General features: G+C 40.7%; 2 protein-coding genes and 2 non-coding genes across 6 annotated transcripts; 1 reads left to right on the top strand and 3 right to left on the bottom strand.

Annotated features, from left to right (window-relative positions):
- Nucleotides 1-48: 48 nt before the first annotated feature.
- On the bottom strand, nucleotides 49-8,902 carry LOC145484022 (60 kDa lysophospholipase-like). Of its 2 annotated transcripts, XM_081462621.1 has the most exons (12): nucleotides 8,139-8,902; nucleotides 7,506-7,650; nucleotides 6,211-6,457; nucleotides 5,741-5,824; nucleotides 5,499-5,625; nucleotides 4,770-4,882; nucleotides 3,867-4,052; nucleotides 3,002-3,115; nucleotides 2,470-2,595; nucleotides 1,564-1,659; nucleotides 1,088-1,438; nucleotides 49-759 (listed from the first exon to the last, which is right to left on the bottom strand). In XM_081462621.1, the coding sequence occupies exons 1-12, from the start codon at nucleotides 8,689-8,691 to the stop codon at nucleotides 580-582; spliced, it is 2,322 nt and encodes a 773-aa protein (XP_081318747.1). In that variant the 5' UTR covers nucleotides 8,692-8,902; the 3' UTR covers nucleotides 49-579. The 2 variants fall into 2 exon arrangements, with proteins under 2 accessions (XP_081318747.1, XP_081318746.1); XM_081462620.1 differs by lacking the exon at nucleotides 49-759 and having other exon boundaries at nucleotides 769-1,438.
- A 4,263-nt stretch (nucleotides 8,903-13,165) lies between these two features.
- Nucleotides 13,166-22,797, bottom strand: LOC145484021 (L-asparaginase-like). Of its 2 annotated transcripts, XM_081462619.1 has the most exons (12): nucleotides 22,117-22,797; nucleotides 21,865-22,021; nucleotides 19,998-20,235; nucleotides 19,345-19,428; nucleotides 18,484-18,610; nucleotides 17,802-17,914; nucleotides 16,782-16,967; nucleotides 15,995-16,108; nucleotides 15,515-15,634; nucleotides 15,003-15,098; nucleotides 13,919-14,269; nucleotides 13,166-13,376 (listed from the first exon to the last, which is right to left on the bottom strand). In XM_081462619.1, exons 1-12 carry the CDS (start codon nucleotides 22,208-22,210, stop codon nucleotides 13,194-13,196), a joined length of 1,863 nt encoding a protein of 620 aa, XP_081318745.1. In that variant the 5' UTR covers nucleotides 22,211-22,797; the 3' UTR covers nucleotides 13,166-13,193. The 2 variants fall into 2 exon arrangements, with proteins under 2 accessions (XP_081318745.1, XP_081318744.1); XM_081462618.1 differs by having other exon boundaries at nucleotides 13,313-14,269.
- Nucleotides 22,798-23,050: 253 nt separating this feature from the next.
- Trnaa-ggc (transfer RNA alanine (anticodon GGC)) lies at nucleotides 23,051-23,123 on the bottom strand. Its single transcript has one exon. It is a non-coding gene; the product is annotated as a tRNA-Ala (tRNA).
- A 56-nt stretch (nucleotides 23,124-23,179) lies between these two features.
- On the top strand, nucleotides 23,180-23,252 carry Trnaa-ggc (transfer RNA alanine (anticodon GGC)). The gene has a single exon. It is a non-coding gene; the product is annotated as a tRNA-Ala (tRNA).
- The last annotated feature ends 362 nt before the right edge of the window (nucleotides 23,253-23,614 follow it).

Here is a 23,614-nt window from a genome sequence, read left to right as displayed (position 1 = left end):
AATTGTGGGTCAACTGCGTTAAAAGGTAAAGAAAGGCTAGTGACCGTGACTGTGCTGATTTCATTTTACCTTCTTTAATCTAATACCTAGACTTCTCTTTTCTTTTGTAATTAAAAAGACAGCAAGAAAACACCAAAACCAACCATAAGGCCCGAACGGTCACGAAATTCGGAAAGAGTTTGCAACGAAAGGTGAACAGCTTAACGTCATTCCATAACGTCTCAACTTTTTCTTTTGAGTCATTTCTTTCCATTGTACACAACCCATTGTGGCTGAATCAAACGAAACTCCAGTCGGCGACATTTCAAACTTTCGCTAACTCACATGTGTTCTCATCGACCGTCGTGCTTCCCTCGTCGAATTTAAACCTACTCAAGCTTTCATGAGCTAGTAGAGTTCCCACTCGTTTCACAAGAAGATAATGTCGACCGTCGGACTCTGTCAGCTAGTTTAATCGCGCGCTCATGTCGGCCGATTAGAGAGAAAACGGAAGTAAACCCTTGACAACCTTTCCTTTATCCCTCTATTCTGATCGATCCTCATTTCTCATTGAAGCTCACAAGCGTAGTATCTCCATCCTCATTCGTCTTTTGGCTCAGTTTTCTTTTCCATCGCAGACTGTAGTAGTTCTGTCATTTCTTTGTTTTCAAAAACCTCCGCGTTTTTCAGGGGAGTGAGTCCATAGAGATCACGCACGTTCAAGTCAGCACCACATTCCAACAGAAACTTCACAGTTTTCAAATTATTTCGACAAACCGCCTAAAAACAACAAGAAAGAAATATCACAAATACTGATTTGGTGACAAGAGCACTGTAGGCAGCATAAGAGCAAGGTTTTAGAACCAAATAGGGCCTTTACCTGCCCCACCCTTAATCAGGTATTTGCTGTTCTCATGCACCGGGGATTTTTGGCGGGAAAGGCGCAGGGAGCAAAGATTCTGACCAGAAAAGGCCACCTCCCTCCCCTCCCTTCCGGCTCCTGCACTCGGATTTTTTTTGGCGGGAAATGGGCACGTAGCGAAGATTCTGACCAAAAGCGGCCAGCCACCTCTCTCCCCTCCCACCCGGTTAAAAACAGTACACTTACCACATGCAGAGCCGTTCTCCTGTCGTAATCACCAACATTGAAGTCAACTCCAGCTAAGTGCCAAGCCTGTAATCTATCAACCTTGTCATCAGCGGCAAGGGAGCACATTTTAAGGGCCGTGTCCACGGTGGTGGGCCCTAAATGAGCTCCAAACTCCCTGAGGAGTAAAATAGCCTCCTCGTTGGCACTGCGAATAGCATCGTGCAAAGGGCTTTGACCGTGATTATCAATAACGTGCGGTGAGGCGCCTTTTACAAGGAGATAACGAATGACTTGCAGCTGACCTTCCAGGCACGCTACATGAAGTGGAGTTCGACCATCATGAGTCGTGGCTATATTCAACACGCCACCCTGTAAAAAAGACAAAGCGAAGCTACAAAACTGCAACCAAAAACGCACTTACGTGGTCAGGAAAGCCAGGTTTTACGTACAATATGTGGGTACTGTAGTAAAATTTACGAAAGGTCAGAGGTCACCTGTTGGCTCAGCTCTTCCATAGCATCAATGTCACCTCTGCTTGCAGCGTGACACATCAAGACCGGAAATAACGCTTGCTTGATAAACCTCACTTCCTGTCATGGAGAAATGCGTGACACGAAAAAACAACCTGTTGGTCACAAGTGGAGCGGCTATTTCTTCAGTGAGACCAATATACAATCTATCCGCAACGGCCATCATGGGGACAGAGGAAAGTGGCCGTTGTAGGGAGGTGGCCGTTATGGGGAGGTAGGGATGTAATATGACACCGGGTTTCTCCTTTGGATTCAACATTTGTATCTTAAAAAAATGCTTAATGTGGCTTGTAAATACGTAACACAATCTAAGTATATCAATAAGACAGAAACCAAACAGAAACAGACACCAACGACGCGCGATACGGATCAAGGTTCGTGACCTTTTACAATAAAAAATGGGGTTTTGTAAACACTGTTCTTCAGCTGTGGATTAACTGGCCGTTGTGAAGAGGTTATTTTGGAAGTTGGGACGCTCTTTTGTGGCCGTTGCCGTTGTGGAGAGGTGGCGGTTGTAGAGAGGTTTAAATAAGAGGGAATGTATGGACCGTCCGCCGGAACGAAAAAAACATAGCCTTTGTAGAGAGGTGGCCACTTCACTCAACTGCAAAGCTAGGTCATCACCAGTATAAAGAAAATTACAAACTAAGCGATAATGTCTTGATCTGATGTACATCTTAATTCTCCAGACTAATGTTATAAGAAATGTATGAGAATGAGTAATGAGAATTCGTCTCTTGAGATTGAGACCGCCTGTTAAGGTCATCACAAGTTCCCAGGCACTGTCCCCCTATATCTTGACATTTGACTTAAGGTCACGGGCTTTTCTTATAGTCGCTAAATTTGCGAGTGTTCTTAAATTATTTTTACCTCGGTTGATCCAACTTTGAAATGGGAGGCCACCGCATCAATCAGTTCATTGTCACGCAACGAAAACTGGTGCATTTTGTCGTCTTTGTACAATGTTAACTCGCCGCGTAGATTCGTCTTCATCATCTGAAAAAAACGCCATAAACAGTTTGAGCAGTGATCAAAAAAGGCCTTTGAATCAGATTTATGAGGGTGGATGAGTTTAGAGAGGTTGCACCCACATGAGCTCATATGGACTTGTTATGCCAATTACTTTTTGTCAAGAGAATGGATAGAGAAAACTGAGTGTCCTAGGGAAGTCGAACTTATGAGCATTAACACACCAGTAAGATGCTCTAACCACTGAGCTACAGTGAGATTCGTGGTGTGTTGCAAGTCGTGGGTCATTCATATGTGACAGCCACCCCGGGGGGTACTCCTATATGAAAAAGTCAGGGATGCTCGTCGGAAAATTTGAATTAAACCCCTAAAGCAGATCAATATGGGCGTGGCTAGGACTTTATTTGACCCCTAAAAGTTGATTGCGTTTTACCTCTTTCTTCTCTTCAAGCGAGAGGTCGTCATGTCCCAGTACGTAGGAAAGTTTTGTCAGTGCTGCCTCCACAGTCATGTCATTGCCTGATATCACACCAGCTTCAACCAAAATCTGACAGGGAATTAAATACAGTGTCTTGTTAGTAACGGTTTTTCGTTCAAGTTCAAAAAATTATTTGGCGCCATTTGAGGTTAAAACCACTTGGACAAAGCGAGCAGCCCCTCTTTAATCGCGACACGAAAGAACGCCCGAGAGCAAAAATTGGCCGAGAAAACGCGCGGAAAGACCTGCTTTTATTATGTTATTTTCAACTCCTAGTATAGTTCCACTGTTCCACTGTTTCAGGAGTATACTTATTAAAGATTAAAGATTAAAGCGCGCGGCCATTGTCCCAGCGCGCGTTGTTTTGCGTCACGCCGGACAGATTGAGAAAGAAGCTCTAGAGACTGCTCGTAGTCTACTGAAGACGTAAGGTGGAAGCGTATGTAGCGTAAATACTGTATTGCATGTAGGGCAAGGCAAAAATTAAAAAAGAAAATGATCAACGTTTCAGACTACGAGTAGCGCCTCTTTCACTTAGTCCGTCGTGCGTGACGCGAAAGTAAACCTCGTGGAAAAATGGCCGTGTGAAATCCTGGAGGCGATATCTACGAGGGCATGTTTCTGGTAGAAAATGTGGGAACTTTTTAAATTGGCGTCAATTTTATGGAAGGTCTTTTTACTGTTACTAACAAGACACTGTACACATATTATGTTTTTCTTTCTTCTTAACACCTGTCCACTTAAAAGTGTGTTGATACTTTAAGAAGAAATTATCTCCTGATCTTGAATCCCTAAAAGAAATGGTGGGAATTCTCCTTACCCTTCCTGTAGCATATGAGTCTACTACATGGCCATACAAGCACTGTGTACAATTGACAATGATCACTCCTCGCTTGGCAGCAGCTCGTATCTCCTCCAGGAGTTCTTCTCGTGAATCTGGTCCATTCCCACTGCCATAGGTTTCAAGGACAACACCTTCTATGGGAGGCTCCAGAAAAGCACGCACCTAATAGGGAGGGGAGGGGAGGGGAGGGGAGGGTCATAGAACTGAATACTCTGCAACCACATTTTTAACAAAGCTTAACTTATGGGAAATTGTATCCAAGTTATAATCCTGGTGTGTGACTATGCAAATGAAAGCTATTGAGCAGTACTTTCATGCGGTACTGTTTATTACGCTGTACAAGGTGGTTCTAGCTTTTAAGTCTGTGGATGAAACCCTAGTGTGTAATCATTCATATGAAAGCTATTGAGGAGTACTTTCATATGGTACCGTTTATTATGCTGTAAAAGGTGGTTCTAGATTTAAGTCTGTGGATGAAACCCTAGTGTGTGACCATTCAAATGAAAGCTATTGAGCAAGACTTGCATGTGGTACTGTTTATCATGCTGTACAAGGTGGTTCTAGCTTTTAAGTCCGTGGATGAAACCCTAGTGTGTAACCATTCAAATGAAAGCTGTCAAGCAGGACTTTCGTGTGGTGCTGTTTATTATGCTGTACAAGTTGATTAACTGCCTTTTAACCCTATTGATGAACCCCAAGTATGTGACAATTCAAATGAGACCTTTTGAGCAATTATTTCAAAGTAGCACAGCTTATTTTGCAAGTTTTACATTACTTGTCGAAATTTGAAATCCATGGTTGTACTTTCAGATAGAGAACCATAAAATGCACTGTACATGACAAAATGAACTGTGTAAATAAACATTTTAAAGCACTTACTGCCTCAGGTGTTATACCAGGAAAGATTCTTAACACTCCTATTCTTGAACTCATCTTGGTATGGACTTTGAATTTAGTTGCTTGGTTTTCATTAAACAGCTCCTCCCACTCAACTAAAAAGGGCAAGGGAAAATTGACTAAAAAGCTTGAAAAGGCCACAGTCAACTATTTTTAGTGTGAATGACACTGAAAAAGAAACTTAAAATGCAGAACATTGGCAACTTAATGATAATGGCTGAACGACTTTTGTATAATGCTACTTGCAAAATGTCAGAGGAACATTCAGAATGTAAACTGCAAAGCTGTCTGAAAACAGGTATTTTAGCATATGTTTACTGCACAAAGCTCAGACACTAAGAAAAGACGAGATAGAAAGAGATTTGAGCCCATGCTCCTCCCCCCGACCAACCCTAACCAAAACTGTGAACCCTCCCTGGCCCAAGTCATGCATAACATGTCAACCAAACTAGACTGGCCCCCGCCCCCCAATCAAGTCATGTGTCACCTGTCTGCCCTAAGAGTAAAAAGAGAGGAAAGTAAAGTGAGCTCTTTTTATTGAGAGGGCGGAGAGGTTCAACACAAGAGAAGTGTACCCCCTGTCTAAACTACAATGCAACAACCTGTCCAGCCTTAGACTTCCTGGAAACTGAATAAGAGGGATCCAGCTCAGAAATCGACTCAAAGTGATCTCTAGAACCTCCACCAGCTTAAGACCTATCTTTATTATACCTTCAATTCCTGCTTCTACCGTAGCCAATGGGGGACAGTTTGGAGAATCAAAGGCGCCAAACCTGCGTGCATCTACCTTCAAGGCACGATTTCCACGATAAAGTTTTCCATGGAAGAATAATGTCACCTTTTGGGATTTCAATGGCAAGAAAATTAGGTTTAATGTATTATTTCTACTTTTTTTTAGCCAAACACAACATAAAAGCAAGGAATTAATTTTTCAAAATACTACATGTATTTACCTCTGGAATGACATAATGACCAGCAATCATTATAGCTCCTAGTAGATTTTGTCTTCCATCATTTAAATGATCACTTAGGGCATACTGTGTGAAAGGCACATAGTCAAATAAAAATTAAAAAATGCATGTTTCTGTTAACCTTTACCTTTACATCCATGGTTTTGTCTAGCATGTAATAAAAGATAATTGATTTGGAGAGTGACCTCAAAATGTACATTAATTTTTTTCCTCGTGCTAAAAGAAAACAATATTTTATTCATTCATTGCATACATACCTTTTTACCACTCAAAAATAAAATTCATATCAGATTTAAAACCATTGCATAGTAGCCTTTAATTTATAGATGAATGGTAACTGGTATCAAAATAGCAAACACATCACCTCAGCAAGTTAATTTGCTTTTATGTGTTTTGCAGTCTTTTCACAGAAATCAGGTTATCTATGTTTCTATGCTTATTTCTAGGCTTACCTGTGAACCGGTAAAGATAACTGATTTCCCAAGGTTCTCAAACATAAAGGACAGTGCAGATGCAAGATAAGCCATAGTATCTGTGCCGTGAAGAATAACAAAGCCGTGATAATTCTCATAGTATTCTTTGATCTGTAAAGCGATATTTGACCAATCTTGAATGTCTTGATCCTTGGAGTGGACAACCACGTCACTTTCCTTCATCTCAAGAACATCAATAAAGATGCGCTTTCCATACTTGCTTACGCTAAGAAGAATGAAAAATTCATAATAAACACAGTGGAACCCTGCCTTATGGCCACCCCATTAATAGATCCACCTTGTTATTACGGCCACTTTATTCTGGCCTGAACAAAAGCTCAGTCAGTCATTTTCTTATTTAAAGAACCCCTTTAACACAGCAACCCCATTAATATGGCCAGATTTTTGTGTCCCATCGGTGACCGACTATTAACAAGGTTCCAGTGTATTTATTTACTGTCACTTAATCTGCAGTACAAATAGTTCAGTAGAGTGTTCCAAACAATATCCATACCACTTCCATGAAGGGCTTTTTGGTGTAACACTCTCCTTCCCATCCCTTTAAAAAATTCCTGTTTATAGTACTTTCCTTGAAAATATGGTTTGAGCCTTGCCCAGGATCTCTGTTCATAAACGAGATACTAAAACTCTCACCATGCCTTTTGCCACACAAGTGTATAGGTAATGACCTGGGGTTGGGGGATGGGGGTACTCCCATATATAAGCTATATGGGTATGTGTCGCTGTGAAGGGTATGGTTTTCAAGAAGTTTAGTCTGGGATACAGTATAGAAATCAGACAGTTTTCCTCTAGAAAAGGGTGTAATTTACTGGGAAAGTGAACAGTGTATAAAAATTAATAATTTAGCCTAAAATGGGGTTAAAATTACCCGGATTCTACGATAGAAATTGAAAGTCGGAAGTGACTTTGTAACACATTGGTTTACTTAGCACATGTTGGACTATGATAAAGTTTCTGCATGAAAAATAGCTAGTCTGGGATAGAGTAGGGGATCTTTGGTGCCTAGTCTAGAATAGGGTTGCAAAATCAAGCTGATCATGGTCTTAAGCATAGGGTTAGGGTTTCAGAGTCCCAGTGGAAATGGAGGGGGGTAATGGTGAATTTTGATGCTGAGGGAATTACCCTGTAATGGACTAGCATCCAATTTTGAAGGGAGTAGAAATACCAAGCTGCTGAATACTACAAAACCAGAACTTGTTCTAGCAAAATTCAACACTTCCACCAACACAAACCTTTTTTACCATTTTACTTACGGCATTACTATTGTGTCTGATCCAATCCCTTCCTCTGGAATATCAACTAGGACATTGCTTTCGATATAGTCTACATACTCCACATCATGCATCATCGGAAGCTTTTTCAGTTCCTTCAACACATTTTTCTTATCGAGATGGAAACCTGTGAATCAACCAAAATGTTGGGTAATTAAGGCAACCAAAAACCCTCACCTCTCAGGAAAAAAGAACGATGAAATAAATGTGGAGCAATCAGAGAGCTAGTTTATAACAAGAATCTGAAAAATAAATAAATAAATAAATAAATAAATATACACTTATATAGCACTATTTTCCACTAATTGTCCATGGCACTTTACAATACTTTAAAATTAAAATCCTAAGTAATAATGAACATATGAAAGCACTGTCCCTGGTAACTTCATGTCTGTGGGTTAATTTGCTAAATTAACAGTAGAGGTAACAATGACAAGGAAAAAATTGAAAGGTATGGGCCAAATTAACCCTGACCCTGTTCAGGACAGGAAATGTGAAAGGATTCGAGGTCCTCACTAGCACTGCCACACCCAAGCTACCTTTCAGTACCTCCCCTCCCTCAGGAAAAAAAAAAAAAAAAAACAGCTGGCATGCCTGTTTATATTTTTTACTTACCTTCAAGATCTGCAGGATCCACCTTCCATCCAAGAGCTCCACCAGTATACAGCAGCAGCACTCTACTATTGACCACGCTTTCGTGTGTTATAGGGTCTTCTACCGGAACAGTCCCGAGCCGGCTTTTTGACGGACTCGGCGAACCGCCATCTACAGACGCCGAACCCCAAGATCGCGATTGAAAGAAACTTCTCGACAGCTGTGCCTTGAACGAACTTTTTATCACACAGTCTTTATCAGAGGCGTCTGAAGTGACAGAAGATTGCATCGTTTGTTTTCCTGCTGCAGGACCCGGAAGAGGTTTTGGACAAAGTGACTCTGAATCGGCGGGTCCGCGATCTCCTTTGCAGCTGCAGCTGTTTTTGCCACCTGTTGAAACGGCAATGTCGTCATTCTCACCATGTTCAACGACGGATTCCAAGTTCTGCCTAGAGCTTGTCGCTGATGCTTTTCCAGGGTCGCTCATAACGCTGTAGCTCAAGAAGAGGCTACAGTAGAGTAACAGGAAGTCGCCATCTTGGGACTGACCAGCCGAGCCAAAGTTGACAGCCATATGAAGGACTGGGACGAGGGCACCCAGAGGAATAATAAAAAAGCGCGAAAAATTGGTTCGAAGAAAGTCCAGGCCAAACCAAACAAGTGCAAGCGTAACGCTAGATCAAGTAGACAGGATACATTTTCACTTCCGTCAATTTTATGAATAATATTCGATCTGCCTCGATCTGGCCCAATCCGACCCTGATTGACGACTAATTTTCGTAATTTATACCTGTTTGCTTACTCTCGGAAGGTGCGCATTATATGGCTCCTGGCATTATATGATAGTAATCGGCTCATGGCGATCCCTAGGCTATTACTTACCGTAATTATTCGATCTAGCGCCCGGGGCTCTTATTCGGGACAGGGCGCTTATTTCTTTTTTGAGAAACAAGCGAATATTCAAAACAAAACTTGAAGAAGAGATCATTCATTTGAAGGAACGTTTCGCGGCTCTATGCGAGACAATTTTAAGCTTAAATCTGTTGTTTGTTGCTTTATTTCATGGAATGAAATGATACTATATCAGAGGAATCGAAAACTAGTCAGCGAGAATAAATTCCAGTAATTCGTGTATTGCTTGAAAGTTTAGACTATGCTCTCATGCTAGCCTGTGTACTCTCATGCTGAAAAGAAAATGTCAAGTAAACAGAATGCAAGTGTCAAACTTCCGGTAGCAATTCGATTTGGCCTGATACCCTGATCTGACCCATGGTATAGATACAGTGACGAGATCTTGATCATAGACCTAACAATTAATATTTGTGAATTATACTTGTTTGTTTATTCGCAGAAAATGGGCTTTAGAGGTTAATTTTTAATCCACTCATTGTCATCTTTAGACTTTTCTGCGTGGCTAAAACCCGTCACTTCAGCGTTTTAGCCTGTCAGTTGTTTCCAAACTTGATTAAATTGCCAGCGAATTGTGTGAACCGTAGGCTCGGACGAAACAAAACGCTAAACTGAACAGCCTATTACAAATGTTTGCGTCTCTAAGGTCTTCATGGTCTTAATGTAAGTTCCCGTTAAAAAAGGAATAAATAGAGTGTCTTTAATCTGTATAGTGTGGTTGCCAAAATCAATAGCACAAACTGCCCTCAATTCAACGTTTTATGCCTATCTTTCATAAACAAAATTGATTGTTAACCGAGAGTTTCCAGAAACGCCCTTTACAGGAATCTTACTTTAGGAACACAAAGAATGGTTACACAGGAATTTCTTACGCGGGAATTTAGCGATCGCAACATATACCTCGTATCCAGGTGAATTTGGTCACGTGGACACGAGGCAACGAGCGCGAGTTGTCTCACCGTTTTTCTTGTAATACACACTGTAAAAGTCCAGACCTACCATTTAACGTATTAATGATTTTTTGAGTCAAAACTCAAGAATAATTTTCCCTTTCAGGGACAATGCGGAGGCGATCGTGTTTCATCAGCGAACAGACAGCGACAGACTCGCAGATTTCCCATAGAACTGAACACACAGAGTGCCTATTAGTGATCTCTAGAAAAGCGAGAAATATTTCTCTGAATTGAAAATGGGGCTAGAGGTAACGCTGTTAGACTTGTTTGATAATGAGGTTGGTTGGTTGATTAATTGACTGATTGACTGACTGATTGATTGATTGATTGATTGATTGATTGATTAATTGATTGATTGAGGGATTCAGGAGATGTGGGCTGTGTAGGTATGTGTTGGGAATTAACACAATGAAAGCTGTGTAGGTATATGCATAGTAAATAGAGGGAAATGGTATATGTGGGGGGTAAATGAGATGTAGGCTGTGTAGGTATATGTGGGGGATTAATTAATGAGCTGTAGACTATGTAGCTATATTTAGGGGATTAATGAGATGTAGGATGTGTAGGTATATGTGGCGGATTCATTGAGATGTAGGCTGTATAGGTATGTGAGGGGAATAGTGAAATGCAGTATATGTCCATGTTGGGGGAATTATGAAATGGAGGCTTTGAGGGGATATTGGAGGAAGAATAGTTAATTATATATTATATTGTTATAAGAGAGTTTAAGAGAGATGTGTATATTGCGGTGGAGTTAACTAGCCGCCCAACCATGCGGGTGGTGTCGGACTTATAAAGCAAAAGAACAAAAGGCTTGGCTCAGTGAGCCTATGAGAAAGCAATGACGTCATAGCCAAACCGGACAAACGAGTTTCTGACACCGGCCGGATTTGATGAACCGGAAGCTATGGAAAGAGAAATACTGTAATAATTACTTGGTTTCAAGAGGGAAAGCCCAGAGTATTAACTCGCCATGTTCAACGACGTTATTGATGACGATGGCCTTTAAGTGTTCAAAGCCTTAAGCTATACTGAAGAAGGAGATGCGAACGATTGCCGTGTAGTAATGAGGAAGATGAAAAGGTATTGCATCGGCGAAGTAACGTACACGAGATTGTTTCAGCAGGAGGGAAAAACTTCATACCGAAACGCTCGACAACTTAATCGCTGAACTAAAAAGAACCTTGGCAAAGAACTGCTTTTTATAGGATTTTTTACGGTTTTTGCACGATACTCTCATCTGCGTTCGATTGGTCTTGGGATAAAACATGAGCAACGCACAAAGCAGCCACTTACGATGACAGACCCCACATTAAACAAGTGTATCGACCTTCCAGCATCCGAGATACAAATACAGGGATCTTAACAATGACGACGGCGACACCGAGGACAACGCCAACGCCGAATTTGTCCAGGATTATCGAATACCAGTGTATGTGATTCGCATACCTAAAAGAAAATATTTACACGCTGGTGGACGTTCCAGTCTGGTCGCGTCTGAGGAGATTTCGGATACTTAACACTGTTAAAAACGGAATGACGAGCACTACCGGACTCGAGTCTGCCTGGAAGAGTTTAAGCGGACAGGCATCCACTGAATAACCTTTCAGTGCAAATGTCTACGACTCCGAATACCCTAAACACGATGAACCCGAAAACAATCAAGAATCCAGAAAAATATCCCCAGCATAAAAATAGTCTAAATCAGAAAAATCCCTGTAAAGGCTGATTTTCACTTGCAACGGAGTCGAAATGGGAGTCGCAGCAACGCTTACGACCTCGTGAAAATCGAAAATCGGAGTCGTAAGCGGAGTAGTAAGCTCGACGGAATCGGAGTCGGAAGAATCAGAACGTTTCCATTTTCTTGCGACTCCGCTCACACGACTCCGTGGCTTATGACCCGGTGAAAATTTTATTGTTGGAGTCGGATGCAGAAGTGGAGGAACCAACCAACCACGATGCCTGCAATCGAGCATTGCGATTGGTTTATTCTTCCGCTTCTGCTTAACTCGCGGCTCCGACAATCTAGTTTTCACTTGATCATAAGCGACAAAGGAAGAATCGGTGATCTGCTTCCGACTCTGTCGGTTTGATTTTCACTAGATTGGATCGCTCTACGCTTCTGATTACTACTCCGACTCCGTCGCTGGTGAAAACCAGCCGTTAATTTAAGAAGATATAAAATTTAGTTTCACTGCATTAGCGAGTGACGCGTACATGGGACAACTTCAAGCGAACAAAATGACCAGCTTGTGAGACTGAACGTTTTGTTTGATTTAACTTTATTCTTTCAGAGTTTCTATTCCGTAAAACACTCTATGCTGTACAGTTTTAAAATCAATACTAACAGTAGTACAATGTAGTAGTACAACTACTAGTAGTGGTAGTGGCAGGTATTACAATTTAGACAGCCTTAACTCTTGTCTATTCTTACACCTTTGCCGTCATATTAGTCTTAGTTTATGAAATCAGATTTCCAAACCTAGACAAAAATTAAATATAAAAATAAATATGGTGTCCATATTGTTTTCCTTAATGAATTACGGCACACTTTGGGGAATACGCCCCGAAATCTCAGACACAATTATCCCTCCAATAAATAACGAAATAATTTACACCGATTATAACTTCCCGACCGAAATGAGTCCACCGGCTTTCAGTCAATAGTGAGGTTTGATTTGAATTTTACAACGCGCGTAAAAACTAATTTACAATTATTAAAATAACTTACAATGAAATTCCCGCCAGGACCCTCCAATAATTCCCCCTTCCCTTCAGCGACTCAGTTCTTAAACTGAGTTACTTGAGAACTGTTAAGTCAACGGGCCACGTTGGATATATCAATATTCTAGCGTGGCTCCGAGGCTTTCAGGATAAGCTTCCATATTTGGTGGTGTTTTCTTTGTATCCAAGTCTCTTTTGAGAATTGAGAGACAAAAGAAACTTTAAAATTTACTATTTTGACCCGAAAACTGGTGGTAAAATAACTTGCACGTTTTTTCCAACAATAATGACGCGCAAGTATATTCGTACCCTTCTTTCTATTTCGCAAAAAAGTGATTAAATAATGCCATCGAGCTACCACACTTTTCCCGCCACAAAAGACATAGGTAGAAGATCCTACTTTTCTGTTCCACTTAAAACTCGCGGTGAAATTTCGTACTTGTATACAGATCTTAAGACCTCTTAATTCTTCAAACAATCTTTTTCCCAACTATACAGAGAGAATACTCAGTTGCCGCACTCCGCAGTATTCCTCCAACATGTGGACAATGTTCTCTAGTTCATAAGACCTGGCATTGTCCAATGGCGTGCTGCCAAAAACGTCGCAGAGGTATGGATTCACTCCATGTTCCAACAAGAAAGCGACGGTTTCAGCGTTGTTCCGGCAAACAGCCTGAGAAGAGAGCAAGAAGAGGAATGCAAGACGAGCATAGTTTTACGTAAAAAGAAACCAGCTACAGGCCTCTCTAAAACACAGAATTCTTGACACTAGTATAACTGTTAGAAAGGAGATTAAAGAGACACAGTCAGCTTTGGGACCGCGCTGACCTGGACACTAGTATTCCCACTTTGAAAAGAGTTCACCTCAACCTGAAATCAAAGACACTCGTCGAGTACATCTAGAAATCCGCTTCAATCTTCGCACTGTTTTGCTTGATTTTCAATGGTTTACTGAAAAACCTGTTTTTGAGTGTGCTTTTCCTCATCCTATGATATTACCTTATCATATTTGGTTAAAAACAGTATGGAACTCGTCTCTGTGATATGCAAATTAGCTATGAAATGGTATCTAATGCGCACGTGAGCCTGCTGACTGTGTCCCTTTAAGGGTTTGCAAAACAGCCGTTTTTCTCCGTGGGGAGAATCACGCTCGCGAGAGGTGTCGCTGATTACTAAAGCTACAGGGGAAATTAATATTTCGCGCGCGACACTCACCACGTGGAGAGGCGTTCTTTTATCGTAATCACAAGCATTTAAATCCACTCCTGCTAGCTGCCACACCAACAGGTCATCCACGCGATTTTTGGCCGCCAAGCGGCAGAGTTCAACAGCGGTCTCCATAGAAGTTTTCATCAGCTTAGCGCCAGCCTTACGAAGAGTTTTCACGATCTCTTTATGCCGGAATTTAATTGCGTCGTCCAGAGGAGAAGTGTTGAATCTGTCTCTTACTTGCGTAGAGGCACCGTGTTTTAATAGAAATTTGACAGCTTCACTGTTTCCTTCCACGCACGCGACGTGAAGAGCGGTTCGGCCATCGTAGTCCGTGGTGGAATTAACGTCCGCACCCTGCAGATGAAACGTGCACTATTTGACTAATATCGATTGATTGAGGTAGTGTTCTAATGACATAAAAGAGCTCAGTCACGGTCCTTGAAGTTATTTTGACCGCGAACAGAATTACCTTTAAATTGAAGGAAACCTGAAAATAGTACTTTGTTAAGATGGAAAAACACCAAAGAGATAGTAATAAACCATCAACAAAAAAGGACGCTTAAGGATGGAGAAGATTAAAATGGATTGCAGACGACGAATTTGAAAAATTTACGCCAAACTTTTTAAGATGTACAAACGGTGACGTAGCTCCTTTAAGTTCAGCATTACTGAAAACTAAAACGCACAACAAAAAGCTACCCGTGTTTGAGTTACGCGGTGCAAAATCGATGCAAAAGTAGGAACTCGGTGAATCCGAAACATTCACGTAAATCTGGGAGCCGCCCACACTAATGCGCGTTCGTAAACGCGTCGCAGCTTATATTCCGCACTACTACGATCGCAAATGCTCATCGTTTTCACCAAAAACGCATGTATCTGTAAACGCTGTCCAGAGTTGACACATTTGAAAGCCCTATCGTAACACCTCCGACGTCACAGCTTGTGCAACGTTGTCCACTGAGCGACTTTTGGCGGGAAACAACTTCATTGATAGTTGTCATGTGACCTTCAAGAGGCCAATGAAAGCGCGCGCTGTTAAGAAAAAAATTCTGGCCTTGTAACAATGTCTAACACGCCAATAGCTCACCTGATTAAGAAGTTCTTCCAGGGTCTTTACATTTCCAGCACTCGTTGCACAGCTCATGAGCACTGGAAGGAGCGCGTCCCTGATATATTTCATCTCCTGTGAAAACGTAACGTACCGTGAAATACTGATAATAAATACTAGAAGTCCTACCACAAATAAGATTCACAAATCTCACAAGTCGTTGCCACAATGATTCCCCATCCTCTCAATGTAAGCCTACAAGTTTATAGGTAGATTTAGCTAATAACGCCTTTCAATTATAATCCAGCCAATAAGAGCTTGTTTTGTGTTTTGTGCATTCGTAGTCTAGAGCACAGATCTCTCACGGCCACTATTCAGCTTCAAACAGAGTTCAAAGACCTTTGTGTTTCATATCAGTGTTTCGTTAGACAAATGCATTATCCTGTCACTGATCATTCCCTTGATTCCCATCACATGTCAGCTTGACGGTATATGGATACTGTAAGGAGAAATTACACATTGATGGGCAATAAAGTATAAGAAACCATCACCTTGCTGCAGCCGATGTGCAGTGAAGAAGCCACGGCTGCAATGAATGAGTTGTCTTTGAGAGAAAACTGTTCTCGGCTATGAGCAACAGTCAGTTCTCCTCGAATGTTATTTCGCATCAACTGACAAGAGACAAGACGAAACACAAATCTGTCAATAAAATCAATTAGTAAAAGTGCTTTAATTTAAATTTGTTCTTAGGTGTTCAATTTAGCTTTGCGTTCGCTGAATGCAATTTACTCTTAACCAATCAGAGTAACACATTGTTTTTCAAACAATCAGCATCAGAACCAAAATCAACCGTGACTTTTTTTGGACGCGCTTTCATGTGCTTGATTCCAATTTAACTGTTGGCCTTGTGTTCTTATTGGTTATTGCTAGCAAAAGCCCAAACACAAACGCAGCAGTATTGCACACAGCGTCGCAGTAAGTATGTAAAACCACTTGAACTACAAAGGTCAATTGTCATTCATAGAGAATACCTCTTGTTTCTGGTTCCAGCTAAGCTCTGTCTTTCCCAGCACATAAGACAGTTTTGTGAGAGCAGCTTCAGGAGTCATGTCTGACCCAGGAATTACCCCTGCATCTAACAAAACCTGGTCAAAAAAAGAAAAGTTACTAGTAAGCAATAATGGTTACACCAAGAGAAAGTATTCTCAATTTGGGAGGGAACACGCAAAATATTTCCGAGTTGTCTTTTGCCTCAGTGTCAAAACGAGTCTTTGTGCAAAACCATTCATATGAAAATGCGTTCCCCGTACAGGTTTATTTTCATGCAAATCAAACTCACTTTCATATGAAAGGTTTGTGTGAGGAGTCGTTGTGAAACAGAGGCACAAGGTAACTCGGAAATGGCCTATTACAGTATGCCGGAGACCAGACGGTCTACTGGTTAGTGCAGTGGACTCCAGATTAAGCAGTCCAGGTTCGAACTGTTGCCAGGGTCAATGTATTGTGCTCTTGGGTGAGAAACTTTGTTCTCTCAGTGCTTTTCTTCACCCAGGGGTACTGGCAAATTTCATGCTGACAACGCTAGCATTCCTTTATGGGAAGGGGGAGACAAGCGTTATTCACATTAAACAACCACTGCAGTCTAACACTCCCCTTTTATGAAAAAAGCGCAGTCTGGTTTAAAAGGACAATTTTTTACAAGCAAAAAAAACCACACGCACACACACAAAAAGCAAAACAAACAAAGCTGTTTTCCAAATGGAAGTTAAAAAACATGAATAGTATACCAGTGTACATTATTACATGTAGGACTCTCACCTTGCCGGTTGCATACTGATCAACTACTGGTCCATGGAGACACTGGGTGCAGTTGATGATCAATACCCCACGTCGAGTGGCTTTCTTTATTTCACTAATAAGATCATCACGGTTATTAGGTGCATTTCCGCTCCCGTACGTCTGCAGGACCACACCCAACATGGGAGGCTTCAGAAATGCGCTTACCTGTGGATGGCGTGATATACAAATAAGATGTGACATGTCAGACATAATGGATTTCTTATAAGAGGATGTAATGACACTTAGTTACAAAATAGTTTGAACCCCTGAGTATTTGCTTTGATTAGTTATTCCTCTAATGTGATTGTCTGGGTGAGGGTAGTTCTGAAAATAACTGCTGTTGGTAAATGTAGTTTTGAAAACTTGGACGGAAGTCATCTTAAGAGTCAAGCTGCAAGTGGAAAGTCTTTGTCAGTCGATGATGTTATAAGTTTAGTACATTAACACTTATTGGTTTAGTTGACAAATGTCACATGACCCTTACAATAAATCTTAACTAATCAAGACTTATAACAGCAACTAACAAACACTAAATATAACACTAAGAATAACATTAGCTAGCAAATTTAGACTAGAGATATGGGAGGCGCGGTGGCCTCATGGTTAGTGCACTCATCTCCGGATCGAGCGGTCTGGGTTCGAGCCCTGGCCACGGACATTGTGTTGTGTTCTTGGGCAAGACACTTTACTCTCACAGTTCCTACCTCCACCCAGGTGTATAAATGGGTACCGGCGAACTTAATGCTGGGGGTAACACTGCGATGGACTAGCATCCCATCCAGGGGGGAGTAGAAATACTCCTAGTCGCTTCATGCTACAGAAACCGGGATAAGCTCCAGCCTGATGGGCCACTTGGCTTGCATGCAGACTTTACCTTTTTTTAATCAAGACTTATAACACCAACTAACAAACACTAAATATAACACTAAGAATAACATTAGCTAGCACATTTAGACTAGAGAGATGGTAAAGAACAACACTCTTAAAATACTGACTTACAGTTTCAGCTGTGATACCAGGAAACAGCCTTAGTAGACCAATGTTAGAATTCATGTTGGTATGAACTGTAAACTTGCTGCCATTGTTTGAACGAAATATTGCATCCCACTGGACTGCAAGGAAACAATTTTCAACAAGAAATACTTGAGCTTTTAAAAGAGCAGTGGCATATATAACTGGAATTTCCAAATCCTATGTTTTCCATATATGGCAATACAAATCTTGAATTTTAAATATCTTGAATTTAAAAATATTGAATTTTCTATATTTGGCAATACAAATCTTGAAATCTCAATATTTGGCAAGCCAAATCTTAAATTTCCAATTCTTGAATTTTCAATATTTGACAAGGCTGCCAAATCTTGAATTTTGAATGTTTGGGAGGCCAAATCTTGAATTTCCAAATCTTGAATTTTCAACAAGTGAATTTCTAATCTTGAATTTCCAAATCAAGGGGTTGTAAATGGTCCTACAAAAAACATTGTTCTTGCAAAATTTTCTGTAGGTTTCCGCACATCTTGCAGTGTTACGTTTTTTAAAACACTTTGAGTTCTCAGTCTTGCAATTTAAAAAGTCACAAATGTCTTGGTCCTCTCATCCCTATTGACAGAATGCAATTTAAAATACATGTAAGTTGTTTCTTGATAACAAATTTATAGAATCAGTGACCATTATTTTTTACCTTCAATTTTCACCTTCATTGTCACCAGCGGAGGGAGATTTGGAGAATCAAAAGCATCAAAACTTCCAGCACTCACTTTGGTGGAACGATTGCCCCGATACAAACACCCAGCAAAATACAGGCTCACCTAAAAGGCAGAATCAACCTCAACTGACAGAAATCTTCAGAGAGCCCTTCCCTCCCACCTCATCTCATAGTGCAACGAGAAAACTTTAAGGTCAGCACACACGAAGGGACCACAAAGTCTAAAAGTTGGTCCCTGCGACTAGTCCCACAAATTCAAACTGGTTTGGATTTTTTGGACAAGTCCCTGGGACTTGTTCCTCAAAATGCTTTGTGTGAACTGTTCATGGGACAAGTCCCTGCAACCAGTCCCTTCGTGTAAACTCTACAGGGAACTAGTTGCAGGGACTAGTCGTAGGGACCAGTCCCCTCATGTATGCCGACCTTTAAAATCCTAGTAAAAGCTAAGCCATTAAGGCTTTAGAGCCAATTCATCTGCAAACTGGAGGAGTCATACAGGCCCATCAACACATTTTCCATCAATCTGTAGAAATTTACCAACTTAAATTTACTACTATTTAGCTAAAACAGCAACTCAGGCAACTGCAAATTAAAAAGTCTGTTGTAATACTAGCTTGGGAAAGCTTGCATTCAGGTGTCTAATCAGGGAAAAATATCATTTTGTCACAGTTAAAAATACCTTGGAATGCTCTGGGATCAGAATGACACATCTCCATTTTATTACTTAGTTCGCACTCTCATGCATGACATGGCATGTGAATTTGTGTGCGCAATAAGGATGCGCAGAAACAGTTAGCACGAATGTCCTTAAGAGACAAGAATGAACAAACCACTTACCTCTGGAATAACATAATGCCCTGCTATAACTAAGGCTCCCAAGAGGTTATCACGACCATCATTCCTCTGCTCATAAATTGGTACCTGTTAGATGTAAAAAAAGAGATAAAATATTCAATGTGGAGGAGGATACTTTGTTTTGAAAAACAGCAAAATTACAGATATGTGTCACTGGCTAGCAACACACAAACAAATTTCCTCCTCAGGTAATAATCATATTTGATAGATAAGGGTTCTCTACGTTTTAGTAACTTTTTGATCAACTGTTGCATTTCAGAATACAGTCATGAGGTGCAATGAGTTTACGTCACACAAGAGCAACACTATTGGTCTTTTCCAGAAAATATCCATCACCCTTCCACAGAGGGATTTATAAACTCTGTAAACCCCCTCCCCACGCATGCCTCTGGAAATTCCAGTTTTGGATCATACAAGTCATGTACTTTCCTTTAAGAATTTTGGCTTTCAAGAACCGTTCTCCCTTTAAAATTTCCAATAGCCCTTCATTTTTCTAATAACCCTTCTTGGGGTGGATATAGATATTTTCTTGCAACAAACAAGAACACCCACTGAACTAAAAACATTGAATTGCAAGCAATTCCACATGCACAGTCATTGTATTAAATAATGACATGAGAAGAAATCGCCCACACCTGTGACCCAGTAAACACAACAGACTTTCCAAGGCTCTCCAGCATGAATGACAAGGCAGATGCACTATAAGCCATAGTATCTGTGCCGTGTATCACCACAAATCCATCATAGTTACTGTAGTTTTCTTTAATGTCCAGCGCTATTTCTATCCAGTCACTGATTGTCATGTTTGATGAGTCTTTAATTGGACAGTATTCTTTGATGTAGTACAACACTCGCACTCCATGTGGTGATATGCTGTTGAACAGTTAAAAAATACATTTTTCTTTTTGCACAAAGTATAAAGCCCATGGGCATCTTTGATCTCCTTACTTACTTTTAAATTAGTCTGATGCAGACTTATAGGAAAAGCAGAACTAAAACTGTAGTCCAAATAGCTAAAACTAAAATTATAGGTTGCTGTTTATCACAGCTAGAGCATATAGCTAATAGAGGGAATAAATATTAGGTTAACAAAGGGACCAATATTAGGTTGTATACCTGCCAACTATTTCTGAGTTATATGCATGAGATTTTTATCCTGGGAGTGCCGGGTTTCTTGAAGACAACGCAAACATATCTGAAGATTCAAGAAGATGTTCGAAAACTTCCAAAGACGTCCGAAGTCTTCCAAAGACGAGGTTATCAAAAAATGCTTTAGCCACACAGACCAAAGACGTTAGTTAATCATGACATCAGCATATCGCTAAACGCAACCTCGCTCCCAGTGCTTTCTATTTGAAGAAGGAAGTACTGTCATTTACATAATTTATAGTTTTCATTTCTTACATCGGTTTGAGTTTACATATTTTTGGAAATTGTCTCAAGCAAAACTGCAACCACTGCACTCACATTTTTCAATCAGGCATGAGAATTTGGCACGAAAGTGTGAGCCGGCATAAGAGTCTTGACTTTTCTCCTTGAATTTCCAGAATTTTCAGTTACCTAACTGGTTTGCATTTCAGAAATTCAACAACTTTCGAATTTTTGGAAACTTTGCCCTATATATCATTTATGTGTCCACTATTATTCAAGTTGTAGACAGTAAAATATGCATGCGTAAGACTTCCATAGAGAAGATATCAACCACATCAGCTATTACTATTATTTATTATTGTTTTAATGTGAAACCAGACAACTATCAGCTGGTGAAACACAGAGCTATAGTGACATTTCAATAACAAAACAATGTTTCTAAACAGATATCTTCCCTATGGCAACATTATTATCAAATTAAAATATTACACTGTAAACAGTCCAAAGTTTAATTAATGCATAAGAATTAAAGTTACAATTCTGCATGCAAATAAAACTGCCAGATCTAAAGCTGCGACAAAGCAAATTTTTTCCCCAACCTTTGTTAAAATATCACTGAACTCCATCCCTGCGCTCATCAGCTATGGATCTTTGGCCCATTGTGCAGTTTGAGAATATATCCATACCTCCTTCATGGAAAGGATTTTCCATACATTTCATACATTTCATACATTTCTTTAATTTTTTTTGGTCTTACCGACCCCCCAGCCCCCCAGGAAATTCTAATCCTTTCTGTGGAGGGAGTATGGATATTTTTTGGAACAGCACATCAATAAGAATGGCCAGTCATTGATCTATCACGTTGATATTTAATTGAACTGACGGCTGAAAAGTAAACAAACATTTGAAATAAAAGTTGCTTCTGAAGACGCAAAAGCACACAGTTTATAATAACGTAACAAATGTTCTTGGAAGTGAACTGTTCGTTCGTTGTTGCTCACGAAATATATTTCAATACAATGCATGTCATCATTGATTAATACTACTACAGTCACTGACGTTACATGTATAGAAAACAAACATTTCATCATACAGATCAAATTCATACAATGCAAAACAAGAGAGACTTACGGCATGGCTAATTCTTCCAATGAAGAGTTCGAGCCGGGTGTGTTGTTGACACTTTCGGCGCAGGCTTCCGTCTGGTCGGCCTTCCTGTATTCCTCATCGTACAACATGGGAAGACGTTTGATCTGTGTCTGAAGGAAGCCGGTTTTCGGTTGATATCCTATTAAAACACAATTTAATGCATCGATCGTGGATAAGTTTAATTCCTAATCGAATTGCTCGTAAAGCCGGTCTAAATCTTCACGTCATATTCACCTCCATCCGTCTTCTTCATACCAATTGTTCCTCCTGTGTACAAAATCAACACTCTTGACTCTCGCACGTGCTTTGTCATTGTGGTGCTTTCCATGATCTTCGAAGAAACACAAAATAGTTATTCGCAAATATTTACGTTACGCCATCGTCCCGCCAAAGCTTCCGGCAAAACTAAAGGACGCTGAAAGTTCACTTCGCGCGTGTCACATGGCCGCCCGCTTTGCATCACTGGTTTGATGCTGTTGCGTCACGTGCGTCGTCGCGTGCCAAGTAGTTGTCAATGAAATTTTGTTGTTGTTGTTGTTGTTGTTGTTTTTATTATTTTTTTTAGTTAACATGAGTATTAATAATCAATTACCAATTTTTAGGAAAGGACTTTGACAAAGGCCAATGTCCAGGAAATGAAGAGAGAAGGGGCGGACTGGTGGGTGTGTTGGGGACGTTCAGAGCCTGGAGGGACTAGCACAGACTGCTGACCACCAGGTAGAGCCTGTACATAACGACATAACGACATCGACATAACGACATAAGGAAAAGATCAGTTTTATCTTGACGATGTCGTTATGTCATTATGTCGCTAGTGTGAACCGGGCTTAACACTTCACAACAAGATTTAGGTTGAAGATATGATTGACCATCGCAGTTAGGCACTCAACTTAAGCAGCTGTGAAACTAATGCCTGAAAAAAATTCAGGCCTGAACGGGATTCGAACCCGTGACTTCTGCGATACCCGTGGTAGGCTACCAATTCTGAGCTATCAGGCCAACTGGGAGGTGGCCTCTTTGTGAGTTCGTAATATACCCGTAGATGGTGAAGAATACTGAGTGAATATATGAAAGTTCATACATTTGAACTGCGGAGAATGATATGAAGATATGATTGATCATCGCAGCTATGCACACAACTAAAGCAGTTGTCAAAAAAAAAAAAATCAGGCCTGAACGGGATTCGAACCCGTGACCTCTGCGATGCCAGTGCAGTACTCTACCCACTGAGCTATCAAGTCAACTAGGAGTTGATCACGGGTATATTACAAACTGACAATGAGATCAGCTACCAGTTGGCCTGATAGCTCAGTTGGTAGAGCACTGCACCGGCATCGCAAAGGTCATGGGTTCGAATCCCGTTCAGGCCTGAATTTTTTTCAGGCTTAATTTCACAACTGCTTAAGTTGTGTGTATAAGCTTGTATAACTGCGATGATCAATCATATCCTCGTATCATTCTCCGCAATTCAAATATATGAACTTTCATATATTCACTTGTAAGATATAGGTTATTGACCGGGCGTGAGGTCAACAAGATGGCATCTTGCCCGCTTACGGAGCTAGCCGTGTATTCTTTCGCCTTTGTCCCTCTTTCAATGGAACCCCGTTAATCTGCAACGGACCACAAAAATCTGGCCGTCTATAACCCTTTGAATACCAACTACGCATATATATGCGTAATTAATGGTCGTGCTCTTTGTACCACTTGTGACGTCATCAATTTAAATGTC

The sequence above is a fragment of the Orbicella franksi genome, chromosome 4 (genome assembly GCF_964199315.1).
Source record: "Orbicella franksi chromosome 4, jaOrbFran1.1, whole genome shotgun sequence".
Lineage (NCBI taxonomy): Eukaryota > Metazoa > Cnidaria > Anthozoa > Scleractinia > Merulinidae > Orbicella > Orbicella franksi.
This window is presented reverse-complemented; position numbering and strand designations above follow the sequence as displayed.

Excerpts from the sequence above, each read along its gene's own strand:
- LOC145484022 (XM_081462620.1), bottom strand. The coding sequence starts at position 8,691 with ATGGCTGTCAACTTTGGCTCGGCTGGTCAGTCCCAAGATGGCGACTTC. Across the intron at positions 7,651-8,138 it reads GGATCCTGCAGATCTTGAAG|GTTTCCATCTCGATAAGAAA; the intron begins GTAAGTAAAAAA and ends GTTGATTCACAG. Across the intron at positions 1,660-2,469 it reads TCAAAGTTGGATCAACCGAG|GAAGTGAGGTTTATCAAGCA; the intron begins GTAAAAATAATT and ends TCTCCATGACAG.
- LOC145484021 (XM_081462618.1), bottom strand. The coding sequence starts at position 22,210 with ATGGAAAGCACCACAATGACAAAGCACGTGCGAGAGTCAAGAGTGTTG. Across the intron at positions 15,635-15,994 it reads GCTGGAACCAGAAACAAGAG|TTGATGCGAAATAACATTCG; the intron begins GTATTCTCTATG and ends GTCTCTTGTCAG. Across the intron at positions 14,270-15,002 it reads TGGAAGAACTTCTTAATCAG|GGTGCGGACGTTAATTCCAC; the intron begins GTGAGCTATTGG and ends TTTCATCTGCAG.